Here is a 23877-nt window from a genome sequence, read left to right as displayed (position 1 = left end):
ACTGCGCTACGAATTAAGAAAGGAAGCGCCACTGTTGGGCCCTCACTATTTGCTGCTGATCCCCATTGAGATCCTGCAGTGATTTACTGCTCTCATAAATATATGTGGCATCTGTGCAATTACACCATTTGGAACTATATCTCTGTATCTTCTATACTTTGCACTGAGCTATTACTCTTGAACTAGCGGAAAATCATTTTATATTTCTTATCTCTGTATTGTAAGTTCCGTTCTCCCTGATTATTTCAGATGTTCTTATGTGATAATGTTAGGCCATTATTTTAGAGGTCTTGAACATTATTAGTAAACTAATCAAGATTTCTATTCAATGACATACGAGTTTATCACTTGTGGCTGTGTATCGATGATCCTAAATTTCTCTAAACTCTTGTTCCTCAGCTTGTTTTCAGTTTGGAAGTATATTTAGTTTACAACAAATTAAAGATTCATCTCTAAAAGGATAAACGTTTATGCATATACTTCGAAGTGTCACATTTACTACGGAAGAGTACTTCAACCTATTCTCACTTAGCAAGTTCCAGTAATGACGGTCTTCATTATTAGGTGTTTTTCACATTTACGATCCCTGCACAGATTGCTATGTCCGGATTAGCTGAGGGTCTCCTGCCTGAACTCCACAGCCTCATATATGCCTATAAGGCTTTTGAATATGGGTCAGGAGACCCTCAGTCAGCCTGAACATCATGGTTAATATTAGGACAATAAATGTCAGATGTGTGAATCCGTTCTAACAAGAATCCACTAAAAATAATCTAATCACTATGAGTTTCATTGTTGGGAACATAGGGATCATCAGTAATTTGCTGAGGATCATTGTAAGGGTATGTTTCCACGGTCCGGAAGTTCTACACTTTGGATGCAGCGGATACCTCGCTCCACCCAAAGCGCCGCCCACTGTTGTACACACGGTGATTACGGATGTGTTCATTGAACACATGTGGAATCACCGCATCGTATTCATAGACTGGGTTATTTATCTTGCAGAGGCGGAGATAAATAGACATGCTGCGGTCTATAAAGGCAAGACACATGTCCGGATACGCAGGGCCGGCTGATGCGGCCCTGCACGCATAGTGAAGACAGGATTTCATAAAATCCACTATGCTGTAACATCAGGACGCTGCAGATTGGACGCTGCGGCCGTACGCAGCATTTAATCCACAGCAAATCCTGCGGAAAACCTCAGAAATTTCGGCATACTTTCTGGACGTGTGCACATAGCCTGATAGTTACAATAGTCATCTAGAGCATCTGATATTATGAAACAGGGGTAGGGAAAAGGTTAGAGGGGTATTCCAGTTGGTAGAAAAACTCTGTCCTCGGGTACGGTTTGTTAGTTTTTTTTTTTTTAAAGACTGTTTTTTAATAAAACAAACAGTGCTTTATTCCTCCCCTACTTGGGTCCAGCTCTAAGTCTCCACTGTTGCGCCCATCCTCTATTATTGTCTGCAGTCTTGGTTGCAGCACTGTCGACATCACGTCAATCAGTGTGGCTCATGCCCTCCACTCAGGCAGAGCTCTTCAGGTAACTAATAAGCTTCAGCACTGTCAATGTGATGTCAGAGCTGCAGCCATTCAGCGAGCTCAGCAACTATGGTCGAGTAGCTGATTTTTTTTTAAGCAAATATAAGCCAAGTTTGATAGGGATCACCTGACAGCTTTAAAAATGGTTACCACAGAGAGAATTAGCACAAGCAACTCCATTTACCAGATCCTTGGGGTTACCTGGACTTCACCCTTTACCATCTGTACAGGGATCTGGACTTACACAGGGACCACTGGGTTGGGGCCACAGAGTCAGCTGCTGGCCGGTGATGCAGGATGGCAGAAGTGGCTAGAAAGCCGAGTCAGATCCAGGAGGGAAGTCAAGGTACAAAATCAGAAGGTAGAAGAATAGTCAGGAAACAGGATGAGGTCTATAAAAGGAAAAGGCACAAGAACAACAGGAGCTATGATCGAGGTATGTAAAGTGTGAACCAGGCCAATAAAACTATAGTTGGCAACACACAGCAGAAAGTTTTATTAAGCGGTGGTACTACCCTATTGGCCAAAGCAGGGAGCTGATTAGCACCCTTAACCACTGATGAACACTACATATCCAAGGCACTCTACTCTCAGTGATGGGACAGACCATGAGTTGCCCAAAACTTCTGGTCCTGACATTTAGCCATCATCAGAGTCACTTGCAGAATGACTATGGCAGTGCCTTGTGACAGGAGTGGACATCACCGTAGGAAGTCTCGTCGGAGATGTGAATAACTGCCTGGGGAAGGGGATTTCTGAAAGCAAAAAAAAAAACAGCTTAGAAGGCTTATTTCCATCTGGGACAATTATGGCATTTTGACAAGATATGCCATAAATATTAGATAGATGCCAGCCTGTCAGCAGGTACCTACATCTATTTGTAGTCTCCTGGCACACCTCACCAGGAATGAAGAGGTGGCTGTGCAGGTTCTTCTCTTTCCATTCCTTTGTATAGGAGTTCTGAAAATTGATGAGCAATACAGCTTGTCAGTTTTTCAAACTTCCACACAAATAGGATCATTAAAGAAAGATAACGGCCCAGAGGAGGGATCCACATCTATCAGGCATCTTTGGCACATCCACTATACATAACATTACTGTTGCCATTTGGGAATTTCTCTTTAAACAAGACCTGAATTTTGATCATCTCTCTACATTTATTTCATACACAGAGCTAGGACGCTAGGAGATTTAGTAATGTAGGTAGCGATTGAAATAGAGGTCTTGGGGGCAGGGAATATAAATCTAGGCCTGGCTAAATTCCCCTTTAATTTTTTTAGCACTTATTATTATAAACACAGCAAGATTAATTGCACCTTGTAGCAGTGTGCTGCCACCCAGGGCCTATATAACACTGGCAATGAAATACAATTAAAATACAAGGGAACCGGGGAGTTATTTCATTTTTGTTGTAGCCTAATTAACTGAGGAAATCTGCTGACTTAGTTCTTCTAAAAGTTAGATCAAGAAAAACATATTTGAGATTTAATCCTCCGAGTGCGTTTGTATAAAACAATTCTGTCGCAAAGTACCTGACAATCATATTTATTTCTTTTACTTTGGCTTTTAGCATTTAATCACAGGCTCTATCCCTGCTGCCTTTCTAATAAGGTTGTGTTCTTAATATTTATGGTATAATTCCCAAATAGATAAATTGTATACCAAGTCAAAGGAGTCCAATACCAATACTTGTATCCTAAATAACCATAAAAAGGCATTTGTGGCAGACTGACATGAGGAACTGACAATTTTCTATACACTTTGTTTTCCTTCCACTTTTATAAGATCTCTACATGCAGTTATTAAATAGATTTCTGTAATATTTACTTCCAGGGAATACAAAACTTACCTGGCCAAGTAATGAACATATAGTTGTACAAGTCAGAGCTCTGATAGCTACACAGAGGCCCCGAAACATCAAAGCTTTTATTTCAGTATTCTGCCATAAAAAGCTTAGAAAAGCCGCATCATTTTGACAAAAATGGCGGTTGCATTAAAATTATTCGACTTTTGGTGCTCTGAAGCCATTTTCATCCAGCTCCGATAAAGTGGGCAGAGCTGGGGTGGCACGGTGGCGTAGTGACTTGCGTTGGTCAATTTCATGACAAGTGGTGGTGTCATTCGCTACAACACAAATCTTCCTCCAGCATGGACTGAACTAGATTTGTAGGAAGGTGTAAGCCACTCATCCGACGCTCTTGATTCAGTTCTGCTATATAAGAAAACACATTAACTGGGTTTAAATTACCAAGTGGGTGTAACACTGTGAATCTTAACAGTGAGTAATATACACAGTTAAGACTCCGCTCCATTTGTCCATGCCGTTGGTCTTCATGGAACTGCTCATATGTGGTTTGCGGACTCAAAGTCACATGATGACCATTTTTTCGGCATGTAGTCATCACTTTATTTTTACAGAACTGAAGACTAGCAATGAGCAAGTATTCTCATTGCTCGGGTTTTCCCGAGCATGCTGGGGTGACCTTCAAGTATTTTGGCGTACTTGGAGATTTAGTTTTTCTCGACACAGCTGCATGATTTGCGACGGCTTGACAGCCTGAATACATGTGAGGATTCCTAAGCAAACAGGCAACCCGCACATGTATTCAGGCTGTCCAGAAGCTGCAAATCAAGCAGCTGTGTGGACAAAAACTAAATCTCCGAGCACGCCAAAATACTCGGAGGTCACCCGAGCATGCTCGGGAAAACACGAGCAACGAGAATACTCGCTCATCACTACTGAAGGCCCTTTTACATTGGCAGATGTTTGGCCGAACTAACAATCAGTACCAATCATTGTCTAGTTTCAACATGCCACATGATAAGTCAACAAATGAGTTAAAACCCGTTTGTCAATGCATCTTTTAACCACAAAATAAATTTCAAAAGTTTTCCACCCAACATTCCCACCTTATGGTTCACCCGGGTTCAGATTTCCTAATGCTCGCTGCTTAGCAAAATGAATGAGGTTGAAGCAAATGTATTTCAAAGCATTCCAATGCCATGGATACATTGACTAATAACCCTATGTACTTTCTGACCTTCTTTCCTTTCATTCTGTAGAATCAGAGACTCACATGCAGCCCGTATCTGCAACATCATATTTGCTGGTGCTTTCAGAGCAGCCTATTCTTCTCCTAACATCTTTTCATTTGCTTTGTCTTTTTTTGTGTTTTCTGCAGAAAATATCTGATTAGGCTTCTCCTACTACGCACATTTAATCAATAAAATATTAATTACAGTTGTCATTAAATGTGTCACCATCTGCTGGGGTGTAATCTGAGAGCTAATGCCACTCAAATCCCTGGTTACACATACTGAGCAGCAAAAGATCAAGCTGTGCCAAGCAGTTCTTACTGTGTTAATGATGTATTGCTATGCGTACAGTCTGATATACTGCAATAACTGAGGGTACATGAACACAAATATTAAATATCTGCTCTATCTATATGGAGTGCTACTTTGTGTTTGAATATATTGGGGAATATTTCCTAAGCTAAATTCCCCAGAATTCTGTCTCAGTTTTCCCCAATAAACTGATGTACATCTCATGCACACTTTTTGCACCTCACTGGAAAATTAAAAGGTTTAAAATGCAGCTCAACGTGACAAGGAATGAGCTAAAATTGTAATGCACAACTCTGATGTAAATTGAGCCACCAACATTTGGAGTAATGTTAGGATAAACTTTCAGTTTGCCAAATTTATTATCCTGCATGAACTATTGTGTTCAATTTAATGCATTTTCAGACTGTCTAGTCTGAGTAAAACTTTCTAAAAATTAGATAGGATTAGTAAATTTGTCAAATTATACTCTGAGCACCCTAAATTGTAAACTAGGGAGCCCATATAGCTGAAGCATTGTGAAGTAATCTATTATTTATGTCTACATATCTGTTTACGCGTTCAATATTAGAAATGAGGAAGTAGGTTTGATGTAAATTGAATTTGCCTCAAGTTTTACCAAAACTTGGGATCTTCCTGAATCTAAGTTTTTATGATTTTCTTCATGCAACTTCATAAATATGGTGGCCAGCCGCAGCTCACCTGTTTAGGTGAGCTGTGGCTTGCCACTGTTTTGCTGAAGTCGCAGTTCACCTGTCTTGTCACCGCAGATGTATGTGCTCTCCCTTTGACCTGCTCTTTCCTTCAGGACTGCACACACAACACCATCGTCTTCAGCTCCACCAGAATTTTCACTCAGCTCCTGAGCCCGAGTAGGTTTCTGACATCACTATGTCTTGTCAGCACCTCAGACGACACATCTTGCAACACTGTGAAGTTATGACTGTGTCATGACATCAGAGGCCTACTCAGTGCTTAAACCAGAGTAAAAATGCAAAAAAGCCAAAGAGGAGTGTAGCAAAGCTAGAATTAAATCTTAGCACTGCAGATCTTGATTAGATGCACCTGACTTGCATTGACTAAGAACAAAAGTCTGTGTTCATTGAGTGTGTCAGTCTGCTGGATGCTGAGTCGAATGTGCTGCTGGTGAGTGACCAGCCAAAATGAGAGCTGTAGCTGGGAGAGGAACTTGTCAGGGTCTCTATCTGAATTGAGTCTGCATGAGTTAGCTAGGAAAGCTGAGCAGTCTGTGTGTTGGAGCTGCAAAGAACTGTGTGGAAGCTGCAGCCTGTTCAATGTGAACTGTTCCCTGAGTTGAACACTTCTGTTTTGCACTGGAAGTTGCTGAAGCTCGGGTTGAAGGTGATACCAAGATTGGTGGGATTGTGCTTCTTCTTTGTATGAAGTTTGCTTGCATGGAACCCCAGACTGAGGAAACTTGACAGTCATAACGTGCTTCTCTCATTTTATAATAATTGTGCCAACAGTTGATGCCTTCTTAACAAGCTGCTTGGCTATTGTCCTATAGCTCATCCCAGCCTTGGGCAGGTCTGCAATTTTTGTTCCTGGTGTCCTTAGACAGCTCTTTGGCATTGGCCATGATGAAGAGGTTGAAGTGTGATTGAGTGTGGACAGGTATCTTTTATAAAGGTAAAGAATTCAAACAGGCACAATTAATACATGTAATGAGTGCATAGAAGGAGGTCTTCTTAAAGAAACACTATCAGGTCTGTGAGAGCTACAATTCTCGCTGGTTGGTAGGTGATCAAATACTTATTTCATACAATAAAATGCAATTTAATTATTTAGAAATCATACAATGTGATTTTCTGTTTTTTATTTTTAGATTCTGTTTCTCACAGTTGAAGTGTGCCTACGATAAAAATTACAGACCTCTCCATTCTTTGTAGGTGGGAAAATTAGCAAAATAGGCAGTGTATGAAATACTTATTTTCTCCACTGTGTGTGTGAAATGAGCGCTAACCAATTGTTTTATCAGACACCACATGGACCCATTGCATTAAATGGATTAAATAAAAATTTCCCCACGGTATATATACATTTCTTAAACATTTTAAAAAGAAAGAAAAGAGAAAAACACCCAAAGAGTATGTTCACATGTTTAGTATTTTGCAGCAGATGTTTTTGCTGCAAACAACAGTGAAAACATATTAGTCCAAATATAAATAACAAGAACACATTCGTGTACAAGTTAACTCAAAGACCTCCCAGAAATCAAGACAGGTCACAATGAATGTATAGTTCAAACAGTATATAAATTTATTAGGTTAATAACAATAAAAAACCTTTAGACTGTAATACATCATAGAGACAGAATATGACAAAAAATACCTCCGATCAAAAACACCAGGTCACGTGTCACCCATAAATAGAAATTTTGCAAAAAATTGGCTCCATAAATCTATATCCACAAAAGCGTGGTAAAGGGCATACGTGTGAGCATATCTAAAAGGGAGAATCTCCCATATGCATAGTACTAAGTATAAATGCCTCTGCAAACATTAAGGACAAACAAGTGAGGGCTACATATAATAGTATAAGGGACTAAACCCTATAAATACTAGAATCCTAATAGGAACCGCCCAACCAATAGTCCTAACGAAATGCAGACAGTAAATCATAAAGAAAGCTCAGCACATATTTACCCAAGGACGGCACGAGACCTGAGCCAACCCCTACGCGCATTTCGATGATTCTTCTTCTGGAGGCGTAGTATTGGCAGGAAAAACACTGCACAAAATACTTTTTTACTTACCATATTTCCCGGCGTATAAGACGACTTTTTGACCTCTAAAAACTGTCCCAAAAGTCGGGGGTCGTCTTATACGCCGGGTACGACGTGTGCAGGGAGCGATCCTGCATTTCGGCGTGTGGTTCCCAGGGTCTGGAGGAGAGGAGACTCTACTTCAGGCCCTGGGATCCATATTCATGTTAAAAATAAAGAATAAAAATAAAAAACATGGATATACTCACCCTCGGACGGGCCCTGGCTGTCACCGCTGCTAGCGTCTCACTCTGTTCCTCAGAATGCGGTGACTGAAGGACCTTCAGTGACGTCGCGGTCACATGAGCGGTCTGGAGTCTCCTCTCCTCCAGACCCTGGGAACCACACGCCGTATAAGATGACTGGGAGTACAAGATGACCCCCGTCTTATACGGCGGGCATATCCCAAATTCCATATCTTATATGGAAAAGTTGTGGGTCGTCTTATACGCCCAGTCATCTTATACGCCAGAAAATACGGTATATGTTTTCCCATTCATTTCAATGAGTGAAAAGCACAAAAAAATTCTACAAGAATTGCCATGCGGCAGATTTGAAAAACGCTTTGATGCTGGGATCACCTGACAGTATAAACAATCAGAAAAGTGGTACAATAATTTGCCCACTTGTCATCCGTATACAATCCATGTTTTTACTCAGCAGCTATTAATCACTTACACGACCATTTACAGTTTTCTATGTTACAGAATTGTAATGTATCCATAAATTTCTGATACTATATTGAGGCTATGTGTGGCACCTGATTTTTTTCTCGTATCCATTCGATTTTGGAGTGAAATTGAAACATGCTGAGATTGTTTTCACAGACACATTCCGTCACTGAAAAAAATTGGTCATCAGCACTGCCGCAGACTAACATTGGTCCGGGTGCTATCCGATAGCACTCGTCCAATGTATACGGCGGTGTGAGTGAGCCATGAAAGTTCAAATCTGGAAGGAAAAAATAAGCAACATGTGCATCAAATTTCAGAAATCTCATTCACTTTGCTACTACTGTAAAATGCTTTGTTTTTTTTTCTACAGCAAAAGCGCACTGAAAAATCATGGCAAAAAATACAGCATGTGAACAAGCCCAAAACGTCGCAAAACAAAAATTAAAGGGACTCTGTCACCTGAATTTGGAGGGAACAATCTTCTGCCATAGGGGCGGGGTTTTCGGGTGTTTGATTCACCCTTTCCTTACCCGCTGGCTGCATGCTGGCTGCAATATTGGATTGAAGTTCATTCTCTGTCCTCCATAGTACACGCCTGTGCAAGGCAAGATTGCTTTGGGCAGGCATGTACTACGAAGGACAGAGAATGAACTTCAATCTAATATTGCAGCCAGCATGCAGCCAGCGGGTAAGGAAAGGGTGAATCAAACACCCGAAAACCCCGCCCCTATGGCAGAAGATTGTTCCCTCCAAATTCAGGTGACAGAGTCCCTTTAAATCATTAGCTGTTATCTAATTGTCTATTTTTCCATGGTTTGCCAACTTTACTTTTTTATTTTTTTTTCTGGACAGCTCATCAAAAAATCACACACAGACAATATTTTTACAGACACATTGGAAAGCCATAATAAATCATTATGATTATAAGTGATACATGTCTACTCTACAGCCCATAATTCTCATATAAAGACATTAGTTTTATTCACTGTAAAATAATGATAATTACAGTAAAAATAATCTGTATAAGTTTCTTCAGCCTCAAAAAAAAGATCACGGACGGCTGAAATTTCATTTACAGACAGGGTAAAAAAAGTGCCCTATTTTTATGGACGATTGGCAAACCTGAATCTTTCTATCTGTCGCTCTCTTGTGTTCAATTTTTCTATTCGTTTATCTTAAAATAGTTACATTTTTGTTGCATTCACAATCCCAAATCTGCACAAGGACTACATTACAGGGAATGGACACATAAATGGTTAGTACACGGTAATCTTTTCACTGCCCACTTAGAGAAGAGTAAAACGATCAGGTTAACAAGGGCTCTTGTACTTGGCAAATGTACAGAGCAGCAAGACAAACCTTCGATCCAGTGAGGAATTTAGGCAGGTCTCCAGTGCCTCCATGATAAATTTGCTTCTTCACACCTTCCCTGTTCAGACCTATTGCTTCCTCCATTGCACCTGCTATCTGTGGATGAAAATAGATTCAGACTGTGAGATTAACCTTTATATAGAGATAAGGAAGGATCTGCGAAACTGCCTTCAAGGCATAAGACCTGGGGATTGAACAGTCTTAGCACAGATTGCCTGACTTAGTGAGGGAAGCCGCTGTTCTTATATAAGCAATATTTTAAAAGTTTTTTTTATTTCTGTAGCATAGGAACATTTTTCTTCATAGACAAGTTTCCCTGGTTTGGTGCAATCCTTAAGAAAATTACATTTCCATTACAATAACATACATCTTCCTGGTAATGTAGGCAATGACTTTCTACATGTATTGGGTTGGATTGAGGAGTAAGGAAAAGCTTTAATGTCAAAGCCAGTAGAGAAAAAGGTTGCTAAGGAAATGGAAATGCCCACGAGCATCCTCCCAGAATAGGCATGTCATTAGCAGATCTAAACGAGATATGGCATTTAATAATATAATGCTTTTACAGTTTCGCAATTCTGCCCCTGGTAAAAGAGTATTTCTGTCTTCAACATTTATTTCATTTTCACTGGAATTGACAAAAAAATCCTGATATTATTAAATTTGAGCAAAATGATGCACAGGACCTAAGTCCAGCAGCCTTGCGAGTAGACTGTCTTCGTTGAATTGGAGCACAAAGAATTTATTCATTACAGCCGGCATCTTCTGCTCGTGAAATGATTAGTAGGCCTCGTGGACCATCATCATGATAGGCATAGGGCCTGCTACTCAGGTTCGAGACCAGTGGCCATGAACTAGTGACGCAATCACTGAACCAGTATCCTGAAGATCTTTTTTGCTCTGCACTTTTATATTTCTTACCTCTTGCCATCTACTTGATAAATCCAGCAGATGAAAATTGAGCTGCCCCATACCTCTTCATAGGTATTTTGAACTTACACAAGTTTCCCTTTCTACGTGGACCTCCACGTTAGCAAGAGAAGGGTAGCTCGGTGGTCGAGATTCCGTTTGGTTCTGTAAGAGATGGACAGGAGGTCAAACTGACGAGGATGTTATGGTAACATAACTTACACCTGTCCCTTAGATAAGGCTTTCGGCCCCTACTTAACTTACACATAGAAATTAATATGATTCTAGCTTAGGCCTATTCTGATGTCAGTGTTTGTCTTTTGTGTGCAGTCCATGTTTTCCATGGACACTGTCTAGAGATGAGTTGCTCAATTTGCACATGATCCATTTTGAGTCTAATTTACAGATATTTGCGGTTTTACATGAATTCAAATATTTTGAGATTTGATTGATGGTTCGCTAAAAAAAAAACTTACCATACACCATTCCCAACATTGCTGAAGCATCATGGTCTAATGTCATTTTCATTGCCGTGTAGGCCTCCCGATAATTCCCTGCAGATATGACATTTAGTGAATTATACCTTGTACAGCGGTGGACATGCACGCGTGCAGAAAACCTTTGTGCAAATTATTACTGACGTGTTCCACTGTGGATTGAGCATTTTGTTTTTGTTATATAGACACTGGTTTTGTGCAAGCAGTCCAAGCTCCCCTTCTTATTCTGAATGAGAGAACATAGCACTATAATTTCAATGGCTACAGAACCTATTATTTTGTTTGCGACTCATTTCCTTTAATCAGTATAATTAACTGTACTGAACATAATTATTTAACCCATTAATTATAACAAAATACATTGTAAGTATCCCCATACTACTAGTGGATATGGAACATACAAAATAAAAAAACAATCAATTGAAGAATATGTGTGGCGCTCTAATGACAGGGAGGTGGGTAAAGCTGTTACAAAGAGGTGACCAACCTCTCCAGCTGCTACTTAATAATATAAAACATTGCCTAAGACAATGGGATACAGCTCAGATAGAAATGATTTGTATAAATGGTTGCAGCTTTTGTTTTACTTGACAAGAACAATGTGCTTGTCTAGAAAAATCTGCTTCTCCAGCGGCCCAGACTTACATCAGAGTGACAACAAAATAGTGCACTGATGAATGGCTGTATAATTAACTGTTGCATAAATGTTCTATTAATTTGTAATAAAGAGCTTATAATATTACAGGTTTTTTTTAACATCTGCAATCATTGTTGTTCCACTGCTGCTACAAAAACACAAAAATAATTAATTCTGAATTACAGATTTGGTGTAAAATCTCCTAACATTTTTTGTATAAAGCTCCTATGCAGATCTACGCATCTCCATGGTTACAGACTACAAATAAATCTTCTGTGCAGTCAGACCCGGAGATCATAACTTACTCCTTTGCATTTCACACCTCCCCTACTCAAACGTGATATATGACGCAGCTTGTCAGAAATCGAACCCAGTAGCTCTTGTGCTCTAGGCGGCATCTCTTCCCCCTGAGCTATTTAGCTCACTGGACAGTTCCTTGCTAATCCAGATACTAGTACCTCTGTTGTTCCTGATTGAACATCCTACTTAAACCTGCCAGTGCACTTCCTTCCATGCGAGATTATTGAGCTCCCAGCCTTTAGTCAAGTTTCTGTCCACCTGCTGCTTATCCTCAAGATTATACTGCAGCTACCGTGTACCAACCTCCGGCTATTCCTGACTACGCAACCTGCTGATACTTTAACTATACTGCAGCTACCGTGTACCAACCTCCGGCTATTTCTGACTATGCTACCTGCCTATCCTCTGAACTATACTGTTGCTCCTGTGTACCGACTTCTGGCTATTCTTGAATATGCTACCTGCCGATGCTGCCGCTAGTGGTTACAATACCACTACTCCAACTCAGGTCAGTCCATAATAGAGTAATCTTGCGCACAAAATTGAGTGTATTGCAGCCGCGATGAGGCAACAAGTTGCTGAACTTCAGAATTTTCGTGCCACATGCCATTAATTTTCTAAGTTGCAAACACAGGTATCAGGGTCAGCTAAAGGAAATTATTAAATTACAGAGGAAACCTTTGGATTTGAGGAGCTCAGGCCTGGAATCAAACACATGCATGACGCTGTCTGGAAAGGTCAGTGGGGGATCATTATCATTACCATGGGTTCCTTAATCAATGTCATATCCATTTCCAGATGCAACCTTCTCCAGTTTACCAGTGACAGGAAAAAAGTTCTGTTCATCACTAATCTCGTGACTGATGAAGCTTTTGCATGGTCCTGACCTTATATGGAAAAGAATTCTGACCTCCTGAATGACCTAGTTTCCTTCACAGCTAGATTGCCTTGTGCAGGCATGTACTACGGAGGCCAGAGAATGAACTTATGGCTTGCAGTCTCCATTCTGTTTCATCTAAAGAGTTCAGTGGAGTTGAGAACGGTGCTCCGTACTTACCAGTCAAGTTCTTCCACATTAAACTTGCTCAACAATGCATTAGGTTAGCCATGGAACACAAAATGGCCTTCCTCAAACAGTTCCCACAAAGTTGAAAGCATCAAAAAATGTCTTGGTATGCTGAAGCATTAAGATTTTCCTGAAAACCATTATCTGACCTCTACCAAACTTACAGTTGGCATAACGGATCCTGACAGGTAACCTTCTACTGGCATTTCCCAAACCCAGACTTTTCCATCTGACTGCCATACAGAGTAGAGTTATATATTACTCCACAAAACACATTTCCACTGCTCCAGAGTCCAGTGGTGGTAGCGTTACACCACTCCATCCGACACTTGGCATTGTGCTTGGTGACATAAGGCTTCCACGTGGATGCTCACCCATGGAAACCCATGCCATGAAGCTCCTGATACACAGTTTTTGTGCTGATGTTAACATCAGAGGAGGTTTGTACTCTGCAGGTATAAAGTCAGCAGAGAGTTGGTGACTTTTATTCACTATTATGCTCGGCATACAGTTATCCTGAACTTTACATGGTCTTCCACTTTGTGAGTGAGTTGATGTAGTTTTTAAATGGCTTGATGTTTCAAGAACACCACTCACTGTTGGTAGTGGAATATTTATGAGGGAAGAAAGTTCACAAATGACATATGGCAATGGTGGCATTCAATTCCTGCACCAGCCTTACTGCAAAAATATTTAAAAATAGCAAAAATGTGTATAAGAAGGAGTTGTCAGTGTCACCAATTGAACAATACAAACTGCATGGATTATTAAATAAATATTTTAGACCGGATGAGGATGGTGTACTTCTGTTAAAAATCCACATCAGAAAAGCTGTATAATCCTTTATAAAAAGTTTTCCTTTCCAATGATAAGGCTAAAGACAGTTCAATTTAATAAAAAGCATAAATTTAAAAAAAAAAAAAAAAAAAAATAATGTACGAAAAAAGAAAGGAAAAATATTTCAATACAAAAAAAAAAATTCAGTTATATAAAATCAAAAGTTAACAAAAAAAAGTAAACATTTAATTTTGCAGCGTCTGGAATGACTCAAAATATAAAACTGTTTGATTATTTAACTCATGCAGTGAACAAAGTAAAACAAATAAAAAAAAAATAAAAAAAAACTTTTTCATCACACTGAGAAACTCAAATATAATATAAAGTGATATCACTGCGATTGTAAAGATGCAAAGAATAAACTTACTTAAAACTTTTACCACAATTGTGAAAAAAAAACACAAATTGCTACAGAAAAATGTTACGTACACCAAAAGGGTGCCAAAAAACCTTAATCACAGCTCTATCATGGGAAAAATTAAAAAAAATGTACATTTCTCAGAATATGGTGATGCAAAAAAATAACAAGCAGTGAATAGAGCTGGAGTGACGAAGGTATCAGATCTACAATAGGCCTTCAAACTAATTTGCACATCAATTTAAGAACTGACTGTCTAGACAAAGGTATAGCTGGACTTATCTGTGAAAGAGCTATATACACATAATGTGATCAGCATAAATTAGTACACCAAACAAATTTCTCAGAAAACCTTTAGGGTATGTGTCCACGTTCAGGATTGCATCAGGATTTGGTCAGGATTTTACATCAGTATTTGTAAGCCAAAACCAGGAGTGGAACAATTAGAGGAAAAGTATAATAGAAACATATGCACAACTTCTGTATTTATCACCCACTCCTGGTTTTGGCTTACAAATACTGACATAAAATCCTGACCAAATCCTGATGCAATCCTGAACGTGGACACATACCCTTACTTGGATTTCTTTCAGAATCAACTATTTCTATGGGATGCTATACTACAAAATACTTCCACAAATGATTGCAAACAAGAATTGTTATTTTCCATACCCAAAAACGTAATTTTCCTAACAAATTCATTCAAGACCATGTTGCAAAAATGAGTACACTTTAATGAAAGTCTTAGGAGCAAATCTAAAGTTTAAGCTACAAAATTCTGCGTAACAAGAATCCAACCACAGGTAAATCTAAATAATAATTAAACAGGTGTAGAGCAGACAGTTGACTATAAAAGAGCGTTACTTAACAATGAAAGCCTCATTTCATGCTGTCAGCAATGGCACCACATGGAAGAGAAATGTTACAAGGCCTAAGATAGAAAATAATTTCTTTACACAAGAAAGGTAAAGGCTACAAAAAGATCAGCAGAGCTTTATCAGCCAGAATACTTGAAATTGCATAATTCCCAAAGTCATGAACATGGAAGAGGACCATAGTGTCACATTTATATTGGGGAACTCCCAAATGGATAGATCCTACAATAAAATGGAGTAATTCCTTGTCTCCAAAAATAAACAACAAGGAAATTACACCCATTGTGGAGATATATAGGTATAAAATATCAAATTTTATTACAACTATCAAACAGATAAAAAAATATATGCCGCAATGAATGGACAGTATACAGTTGAATGAATAATGAAAACCAACAGGTCTGTGGTGAGAATACAAAAATAAGACCTCACCAAGGACAATGAATATAATGATCAAAAAAGTATAGGGGAAGCAACCAGTACGTTGACAGCCATAGTTGTTAGTAAAATTGCAGGACAGTATCCAATACGCAAATAATGATAGGTAGTTTAGTAGTGTAGCCATAAGGTGGCAGCAAAGTCAAAATCATGAGATATATAGATGTAATCCTATGAAGATTTTATATACGCAGCGCTTCAGTCGCGGTCGCGTCATTTCCAGCAATCCCGATGACAGCGCCGATCCAGGAAAAGTGTCCTATGATTTCAGAGACTTGCGCTGCTCCGTGTGGATGCATTAGGAGCGCCAACACCCATGTGCGCACAGCGGTGACGACCTCAAGACACGGAATGATTGTGGGCAAGAAAGGTAAGTAAATGAAAAAGTGAACAAAGAAAAAAAAATGAAAAGAAGAAAGTGAGAAATAAATACAAGGGTGACCTAAAATCAATGTGAGTGTGAAAGTGTTGTGTGAATGGAAAGTAAGGTATATTAATGTGTGTGTAAGTACTATCAGGATAATTGCAAATAACTAGGATAAAAGAAAAGCAAATAAATATCAGGTGTATGACAATTAATAAGAAAAGAACTTCATCATGTTGAAAAATAAAAATTAAAAATGTAAAAATTAAAAAAAATGTGATGAATCAGTCAGAATACTGAAGCAAAAGGGACACAAAAACTTAACAAATATGGAACTGCATCTATCTCACAGAGATGACATCTCAACTCACAAAAGTTAACACCTAAACAGGAGAAGATTCTGATGAGAAGTTTGAAGAAAATTGATATGCAAGTTCACTGCAGTTAGCTAAAGAAGTAGAAAGCCAAACCGGGGCATTTTCCATAACAGAATATGGCATATCCTACAGAGGAATGGCATGCATAGGTGTCGTCAATGAAGGAAGCCTCTCCTAAAGCCTACCCACAAAAAAGTCCATCTACAATTTCCAGGGCCTATGCTGAAAAATATGAAGACTGCTGGAAATCTATACTCTAGATTGAATGAGATCAAGATAAATGTCTTGGCTTTAAAACTGTATGGTGTCACGAAGGTGAGGAGTACAAAGAAAAAAGCTTGGTGCCTAAAGTCAAACATGGTGGTGGCAGTGTTCTTATGTGGGGCTGCATGAGTGCTGCTGGTGTCAGGGAGCTACATTTAATTGATGGTATCATGAATTCAAAGATTTACTGCTCTAGATTGATAGAGAAGATGCTACCATCACTGTGTATCTTTGGCAGATGTGCACTTTCCCAGCATGGAGATGATCTAAAACACACATCTAAGGCCACTGCTGCATTTTTTGAAGAACAGGGTGAAAAAGATTCAGTGGCCAAGTGTCTCTTGATCTGAACCCAATTAAATACCTATGAGGAATTCTGAAGAGACAAGTTGAGCATCACTCTCCACCCAGCATCCAGACACTAAAGCGGGTCATTCTTGAAGAATGGAAAAAGACAGATGATGCAATATGTTGGCAACTTATTCATTCCATGCCTACAAGACTTGGTGTTGCCATTAAAATCATGAAGATCATGCAAAATACGAGATGCATTTGTTTTTGACATGTGGTGTTGTGAGGGGTTGACACACTCAGCTGCTTGCCCAGATAGATACACACAGGAACTGTTCTGGTAGAAGATCGCCTGCTTGTTTATTGTGGATAGCATAAACCTTGTCAGGGTTCAGGAAAATGAACAGAGCCATGCTGGCATAATGGTAAAACAAACAAAAACACAGTCCTTATGAGTCCATTTCCTGCAGGGTTCACCTGCAGTTAACCCATACAGCCCTAAGCTGCTCCAGGAGCTATGTGGGAGTTCTTGCTCTAACAAGAGACAACCAAGTCTGACTCTCATGTCCAAGTATTTAACATCCCATGTGATGGTCACAGGACCTTGACCTCACACAGGTCCTGTCAGGAATCTGCAGGTGGAGAGATACGGTGGACCTCCTCCCACCCGCTCTATGAAATTCCACCAAAACCAGCTCATAACATAGGTTCCTATTAACCCTTTCAGCACTTAATGTGCTGGAGGCAAAAAAATTCTGGTTCTACAGTAGTTGGTGCCCACAATTTGTTACAGCCAAATTTGCGCTTGAAAAGCCAAACATTTCTTTCTTTCTGAGCCTTGCTGTGCTCCCAAACAGTAGTTTCTGACAACATACTTTTTTTTCAGAGAATTTGAATTATAACACCAAAACTTTTTCTCCACTCATGGTTAGTGGTTGGGTGAAGCCATTTATTGTCTACCTACTGTGTTTTCTCTTTTTAAATCATAATGTCAACCCAAAACATCCAAATGACCCTGATCAAAAGTTCACATACCCTGGTGATTTTGGCCTGATAACATGCACAGAAGTTGACACAAATAGGTTTGAATGGCTACTAAAGGTAACATCCTCACCTGTGACCTGTTTGCTTGTAATCAGTGTGTGTGCTTAAAAGCTGAGTGAGTTTCTGGGATCCAGACAGACTCTTGCATCTTTCATCCAGCCACTGACATTTCTGGATTGTGAGTCATGGGGAAAGCAAAAGAATTCTCAACAGATCTATGGGAAAAGGTATTTGTATAAAACAGGAAAGGGATACAAAAAGATATCCAAGGAATTGGTAATGCCAGTCAGCAGCATTCAAACTGTGATTAACAAATGGAAAATCAGGGGCTTTGTCAAAAAAACACCACGGTCAATGTCGTCCACAACTGCCAGGAAAATAGTTTGAGATGCAAAGAAAAACCCACATATAACATCAGCTGAAATACAGGACTCTGAAAACTAGTGGTGTGGCTGTTTCAAAATGCACAATAAGGAGGCACACGAAGAAATATGGGCTGCATGGTCGAATCGCCAGAAGAAAGCCATTATTGCACAAGTATCTCACCTACAATACGCAAATCAGCACATAGACAAGCCTCAAAACTTCTGGAACAAGGTAATTTGGAGGGATGAGACCAAAATTTAACTTTTTGGCTACAACCATAAACGTTACATTTGGAGAGATGTCAAAAAGACCTATGATGAAAGGAACACCATTCCTACTGTAAAGCACAGAGGTGGATTGCTGATGTTTTGGGGAAGTATGAGCTACAGAAGCACAAGAAACTTGTTCCAAGTTGAAGGAAAGATGAATGCTGCACGTTATCAGGAAATACTGGAGGCAAATTTGCACTCATCAGGCCGGAAGCTGCGCATGGGACATACTTGGACGTTCCAACATGACAACGATCCAAAACACAAGGCCAAGTCGACCTGTCATTGGCTACAGCAGAACAAAGTGAAGGTTCTGGAGTGGCCATCTCAGTCTCCTGACCTCAATATCATTGAGCCACTCTGGGAAGATCTCAAGAGCGCAGTTCAAGCTAGACAGCCCAGGAATTTACAGGAACTGGAGGCTTTTTGCTAAGAAGAGTGGGCAGCTTTACCATCTGAGAAAAAAAAGAACCTCATCCACAACTACCACAAAAGACTTCAAGCTGTCATTGATGTTAGACACGGTATTAAGGAATAGGGTATGTGAACTTTTGATCAGGGTCATTTGGATGTTTTGGGTTGTCATTATGATTTAAAAAGAGAAAACACAGTAGTCTGACAATAAATGGCTTCACCCAACAACTAACCATGGGTGGAGTAAAAGTTTTGGTGTTATCATTCATATTCTCTGAAAAAAAGGCCAAGAAAGCAAAAATTCTGCAGTGGTATGTAAACTTTTGAGCACAACTGTATAAAGTATTGTTGATTTAGGAAGAAATGCTAAACATTTTGTTGGGAAAAAAAAACAATTCACAAACAAAGCATTATAAAATTCTTCTAAAATGCTCACAACACTTCTAGATAAATTGCTTGTCGGATGCAGTATCTAAAATGGGGTCACTAGCTGAGAGGACGAGGGACTTCTGCTGTTTTGGCACCTCTGGGGCTCTGAAAATGCAGCATAGATCCACAATGTATGTCAGTCAAAATTACACTTCAAAAATTAACTACTGCATCTTCACTTCTGTGCTACTCTGTATTCCTAAACAGTAGATGCTGACAACGTATGGACACTGCTAATTTCAGGAGAAATTTGGTAACAAATTTTGTAAGGACATTTTTTACTCCTTGTTAAAATGAAAAATTTAGAGTTTAAAGCAACATTTTAATGATAAAAAAGTAAATTTTCATATTTCAGATTTTTCGCAAAAAAAATACATTTTTAATATTTCAATTAAATATTTTTGCAAAAGGGTTGAACTTTGAGATGGTAATAAATTAGTTCGGAAGTTTGTTAGGAAGGAAAAAATATGAGTCTTACAAAGACGTGATGCTTTTTAAGTAAAAAAAAAATATGCCACCTCCCCTTTAATGTGGCTACAGATCAGCCTAAAGCTATGTGTTCATTCATCCCATGTAAAGGGAATCTGTCACCAGACTTTAGCTACCTAAGCTAAGAGGAGCATAATGTAGAGAAAGAGACCCTGATTCCAGCGGTCTCACTGACTGGGTTGCTAGTTGTAGTTTTGACAAAAATCGCTGTCTTATCAGCAGGAGATTATCACTATAGTAAGACTGTTGCCGAGTAGTCCTCCATGTTTATGAGCTCTGTGTAACCCAGCCCCCACCACTGATTGGCAGCTTTCTGTGTAAACTGTGCATAGGCAGAAAGCTGCCAATCAGGGGTGTGGGTGGGGTTATTGAGAGAACTGATTAATCTGCAGCAGATAAAACAGTGATTTTATCAAAATTGCAGAGGGCAGCCCAGTAAGTGATACCTTGCTGGAATTAGAGTCTCTGCACCTACATCATGCTGCTCTCAGAATACTTAGTATATTTTCTTTAAGGGAATCAATATTTCCAATACTTTGTTCCCACAGGAGATAATCACAGATGTCTGGAGGATCTATGTCACATTTTCAGACTGAAATAACCAATACACACAGAGGCGAGAGACACTGCTGATGGCTGAAAAAGCATTCGGCTCACAAATCTCATCATCTGCATTGAATGAAAACCACACATTTTTTAGGGCATCAATGAGACCACCTTAACACGGACTCTATTCACTTGGAAGTTAGGTGTTTCTTACAAATAGAAAAAAAATGTGATTTTTTTTAGTATGTTCCCATAATACATTTATATTTTCGCTGCTGTCTCTCGTGAAACAATTGCTATATTCTTTTCACGGGGATGGAGATTTGCTGCTTTGTTTTTCCAGTTACCGACCTTAGAGTTATTTTATATATAAAAGCCACAATAAAAAGTGCGTATGTGCCATCATCTCAGCTACAAAAGCTGGCACAATAATGTTTTAGGCTATGTAATCTTCAAAGTGATTGTGACAGCGTTCAACAACACTGTAAATATTTACCGGTAATGAACAGGAAGGATAAACTTAGAAAGAATTCTCATTTCCAAAGCAATTTACTGCTGAGTAAAGGATTGGAAATATAAATGGGATACTGGCTCCCTCCTGTGTTCACACAAAGATGTGGCTGAAAGTGGCGGGAATTCTCCATTTACTAAATGACTGCAGACAATAACAAGGCTACAACAACATTACATTGCAAAGAATTGTTCTTTTTGTTCTTACACCTCCCTAGAATTTATCACCCAAAAACCTTTTGACTCCAAGCATATAAAGAGCCGTAGTCATTAAAGGGGGGATTTTACAAAAAAAAGTGTATCTAAGTATTAACAGACAGGTAAATACAACTTGCCTGCCTGTTGTGGCCAGTGCCATTCTTCCTCTGCACAGTCGGCTCCTGGCGGGGATTCAGAAGTGTCCGCTGATGTCACGTCAACAGAGCGGAGGCTTCTCTTCTACTCCACTCTGTGGACGTGGCGAGACTTCTGATATCATTCTGATTGACAGCCGGATCCCCACTGCCTAAATTGAGGATCCGGCTGTCAGTCAGAATGAGTAAGAAAAACTGAAATATCACATGGTCATAAGTATTCAGACCCTTTGCTCAGTATTGAGTAGAAGCACCTTTGAGCTAGTACAGCCACGAGTCTTCTTGGGAATGATGCAACAAGTTTTTCACACCAGGATTTGGGGATCCTCTGCCATTCTTCCTTGCAGATTCTCTCCAGTTCTATCAGGTTGGATGGTGATCGTTGGTGGACAGCCATTTTCAGGTCTCTCCAGAGATGCTCAATTGGGCTTAGGTCTGGGCTAGCTCTGGCTGGGCTAGTAAAGAAGGGTCACAGTGTTGTTCTGAAGCCACTCCTTTGTTATTTTAGCTGTGTGCTTAGGGTCATTGTCTTGTTGGAAGGTGAACCTTCGACCAAGTCTGAGAGTCCAGAGCACTGTGGAAGAGGTTTTCCTCCAGGATATCTCTGTACTTGGCCTCATTCATGTTTCCGTCAATGACAACCAGTCGACCTGTCGCTGCAGCTGAAAAACACCCCCATTTCGGGATGCTGCCACTATCATGTTTCACTGTTTGGATTGTATTGGGCAGGTGATGAGCAGTGCCTGGTTTTCTCCACACATACCGCTTAGAATTATCACCAAAAAGGTCTATCTTCATCTCATCAGACCAGAGCATCTTATTTCTCATAGTCTGGGAGTCTTTCATGTGTTTTTTAGCAAACTCTATGCGGGCTTTCATATGTCTTGCACTGAAGAGAGGCTTCCGTCTGGCCACTCTGCCATAAAGGCCTGACTGATGGAGGGCTACAGTGATAGTTGACTTTGTGGAACTTTCTCCCATCTCCCTTCTGCATCTCTGGAGATCAGCCACAGTGATCTTGGGGTTTTCTTTACTTCTCTCATCAAGACCCTTCTCCCACAATTGCTCAGTTTGGCTGGACAGCCAGGTCTAGGAAGACGTCTGGTGGTCCCAAACTTCTTTCATTTAACCCCTTCCCGACCTTTGACGCATACGCTGCGTCATGAAAGTCGGTGCCATTCCGACCCATGACGCAGCATATGCGTCATGGAAAGATCGCGTCCCTGCAGATCGGGTGAAAGGGTTAACTCCCATTTCACCCGATCTGCAGGGACAGGGGGAGTGGTAGTTTAGCCCAGGGGGGGTGGCTTCACCCCCTCGTGGCTACGATCGCTCTGATTGGCTGTTGAAAGTGAAACTGCCAATCAGAGCGATTTGTAATATTTCACCTAAAAAAATGGTGAAATATTACAATCCAGCCATGGCCGATGCTGCAATATCATCGGCCATGGCTGGACACACTAATGTGCACCCACCCCACTCCTCCGATCGCCCCCCCAGCCCCCCGATCTGTGGTCTGCTCCCCTCGGTCCTGTGCTCCGCTCCCCCGTCCTCCTGCCCGCTCCCCCCGTGCTCCAATCACACCCCCCGTGCTCCAATCAAACCCCCCCGCACAGCGATCCCCCCCCCGCACAGCGATTCCGCCCCCGTGCTCCGATCCACCCGCCCGCACAGCGATCCCCCACTCCGTGCTCCAATCCACCCCCCCGTGTTCCGATCCACCCCCCCATGCTCCGACGCCCCCCCCGTGCCCTGATCTCCCCCCCCTTATACTTACCTGGCCTCCCGGGGACCGTCCGTCTTCTTTCCTGGGCGCCGCCATCTTCCAAAATGGCGGGCGCATGTGCAGTGCGCCCGCCGAATCTGCCGGCCGGCAGATTCGTTCCAGAGTGAATTTTGATCACTGAGATAGATTATATCTCAGTGATCAAAATAAAAAAAAAAGTAAATGACCCCCCCCCTTTGTCACCCCCATAGGTAGGGACAATAAAAAAAATAAAAAATTTTAGGGTTAGGGGTAGGGTTAGGCTTAGGGTTAGGGGTAGGGTTAGGGGTAGGGTTAGGGGTAGGGTTAGGGTTAGGGTTAGGGGTAGGGGTAGGGTTAGGGGTAGGGTTAGGGGTAGGGTTAGGGTTAGGGGTAGGGTTAGGGTTAGGGTTAGGGTTAGGGGTAGGGTTAGGGTTAGGGGTAGGGTTAGGGGTAGGGTTAGGGTTTCGGTATGTGCACACGTATTCTGGTCCTCTGCGGATTTTTCCGCTGCGGATTTGATAAATCCGCAGTGCTAAACCGCTGCGGATTTATGGCGGATTTACCATGTTTTTTCTGCGCATTTCAATGCGGTTTTACAACAGCGATTTTCTATTTGAGCAGTTGTAAAACCGCTGCGGAATCCGCAGAAAGAAGTGACATGCTGCGGAATGTAAACCGCTGCGTTTCCGTGCAGTTTTTCTGCAGCATGTGTACAGCGATTTTTGTTTTCCATAGGTTTGCATTGAACTGTAAACTCATGGGAAACTGCTGCGGATCCGC

General features: G+C 40.6%; 1 protein-coding gene across 1 annotated transcript in view; it reads right to left on the bottom strand.

Moving 5' to 3' along the window:
* Nucleotides 1–23877, bottom strand: part of AIPL1 (aryl hydrocarbon receptor interacting protein like 1) — a 121471-nt gene that overhangs the window by 80782 nt on the left and 16812 nt on the right. Inside the window, exons 2-3 of the mRNA XM_069761263.1 lie at nt 10639–10791; nt 9709–9816 (exon numbers count right to left, since the gene is read on the bottom strand). Coding sequence (XP_069617364.1) covers nt 9709–9816; nt 10639–10689 — 159 coding nt within the window. The 5' untranslated portion in view covers nt 10690–10791. The remainder of the gene's footprint in view (nt 1–9708; nt 9817–10638; nt 10792–23877) is intronic.

The sequence above is a fragment of the Ranitomeya imitator genome, chromosome 3 (genome assembly GCF_032444005.1).
Source record: "Ranitomeya imitator isolate aRanImi1 chromosome 3, aRanImi1.pri, whole genome shotgun sequence".
Lineage (NCBI taxonomy): Eukaryota > Metazoa > Chordata > Amphibia > Anura > Dendrobatidae > Ranitomeya > Ranitomeya imitator.
The sequence above is the reverse complement of the archived record's forward strand: the minus strand, read 5'-3'. Positions and strand labels throughout refer to the sequence as shown.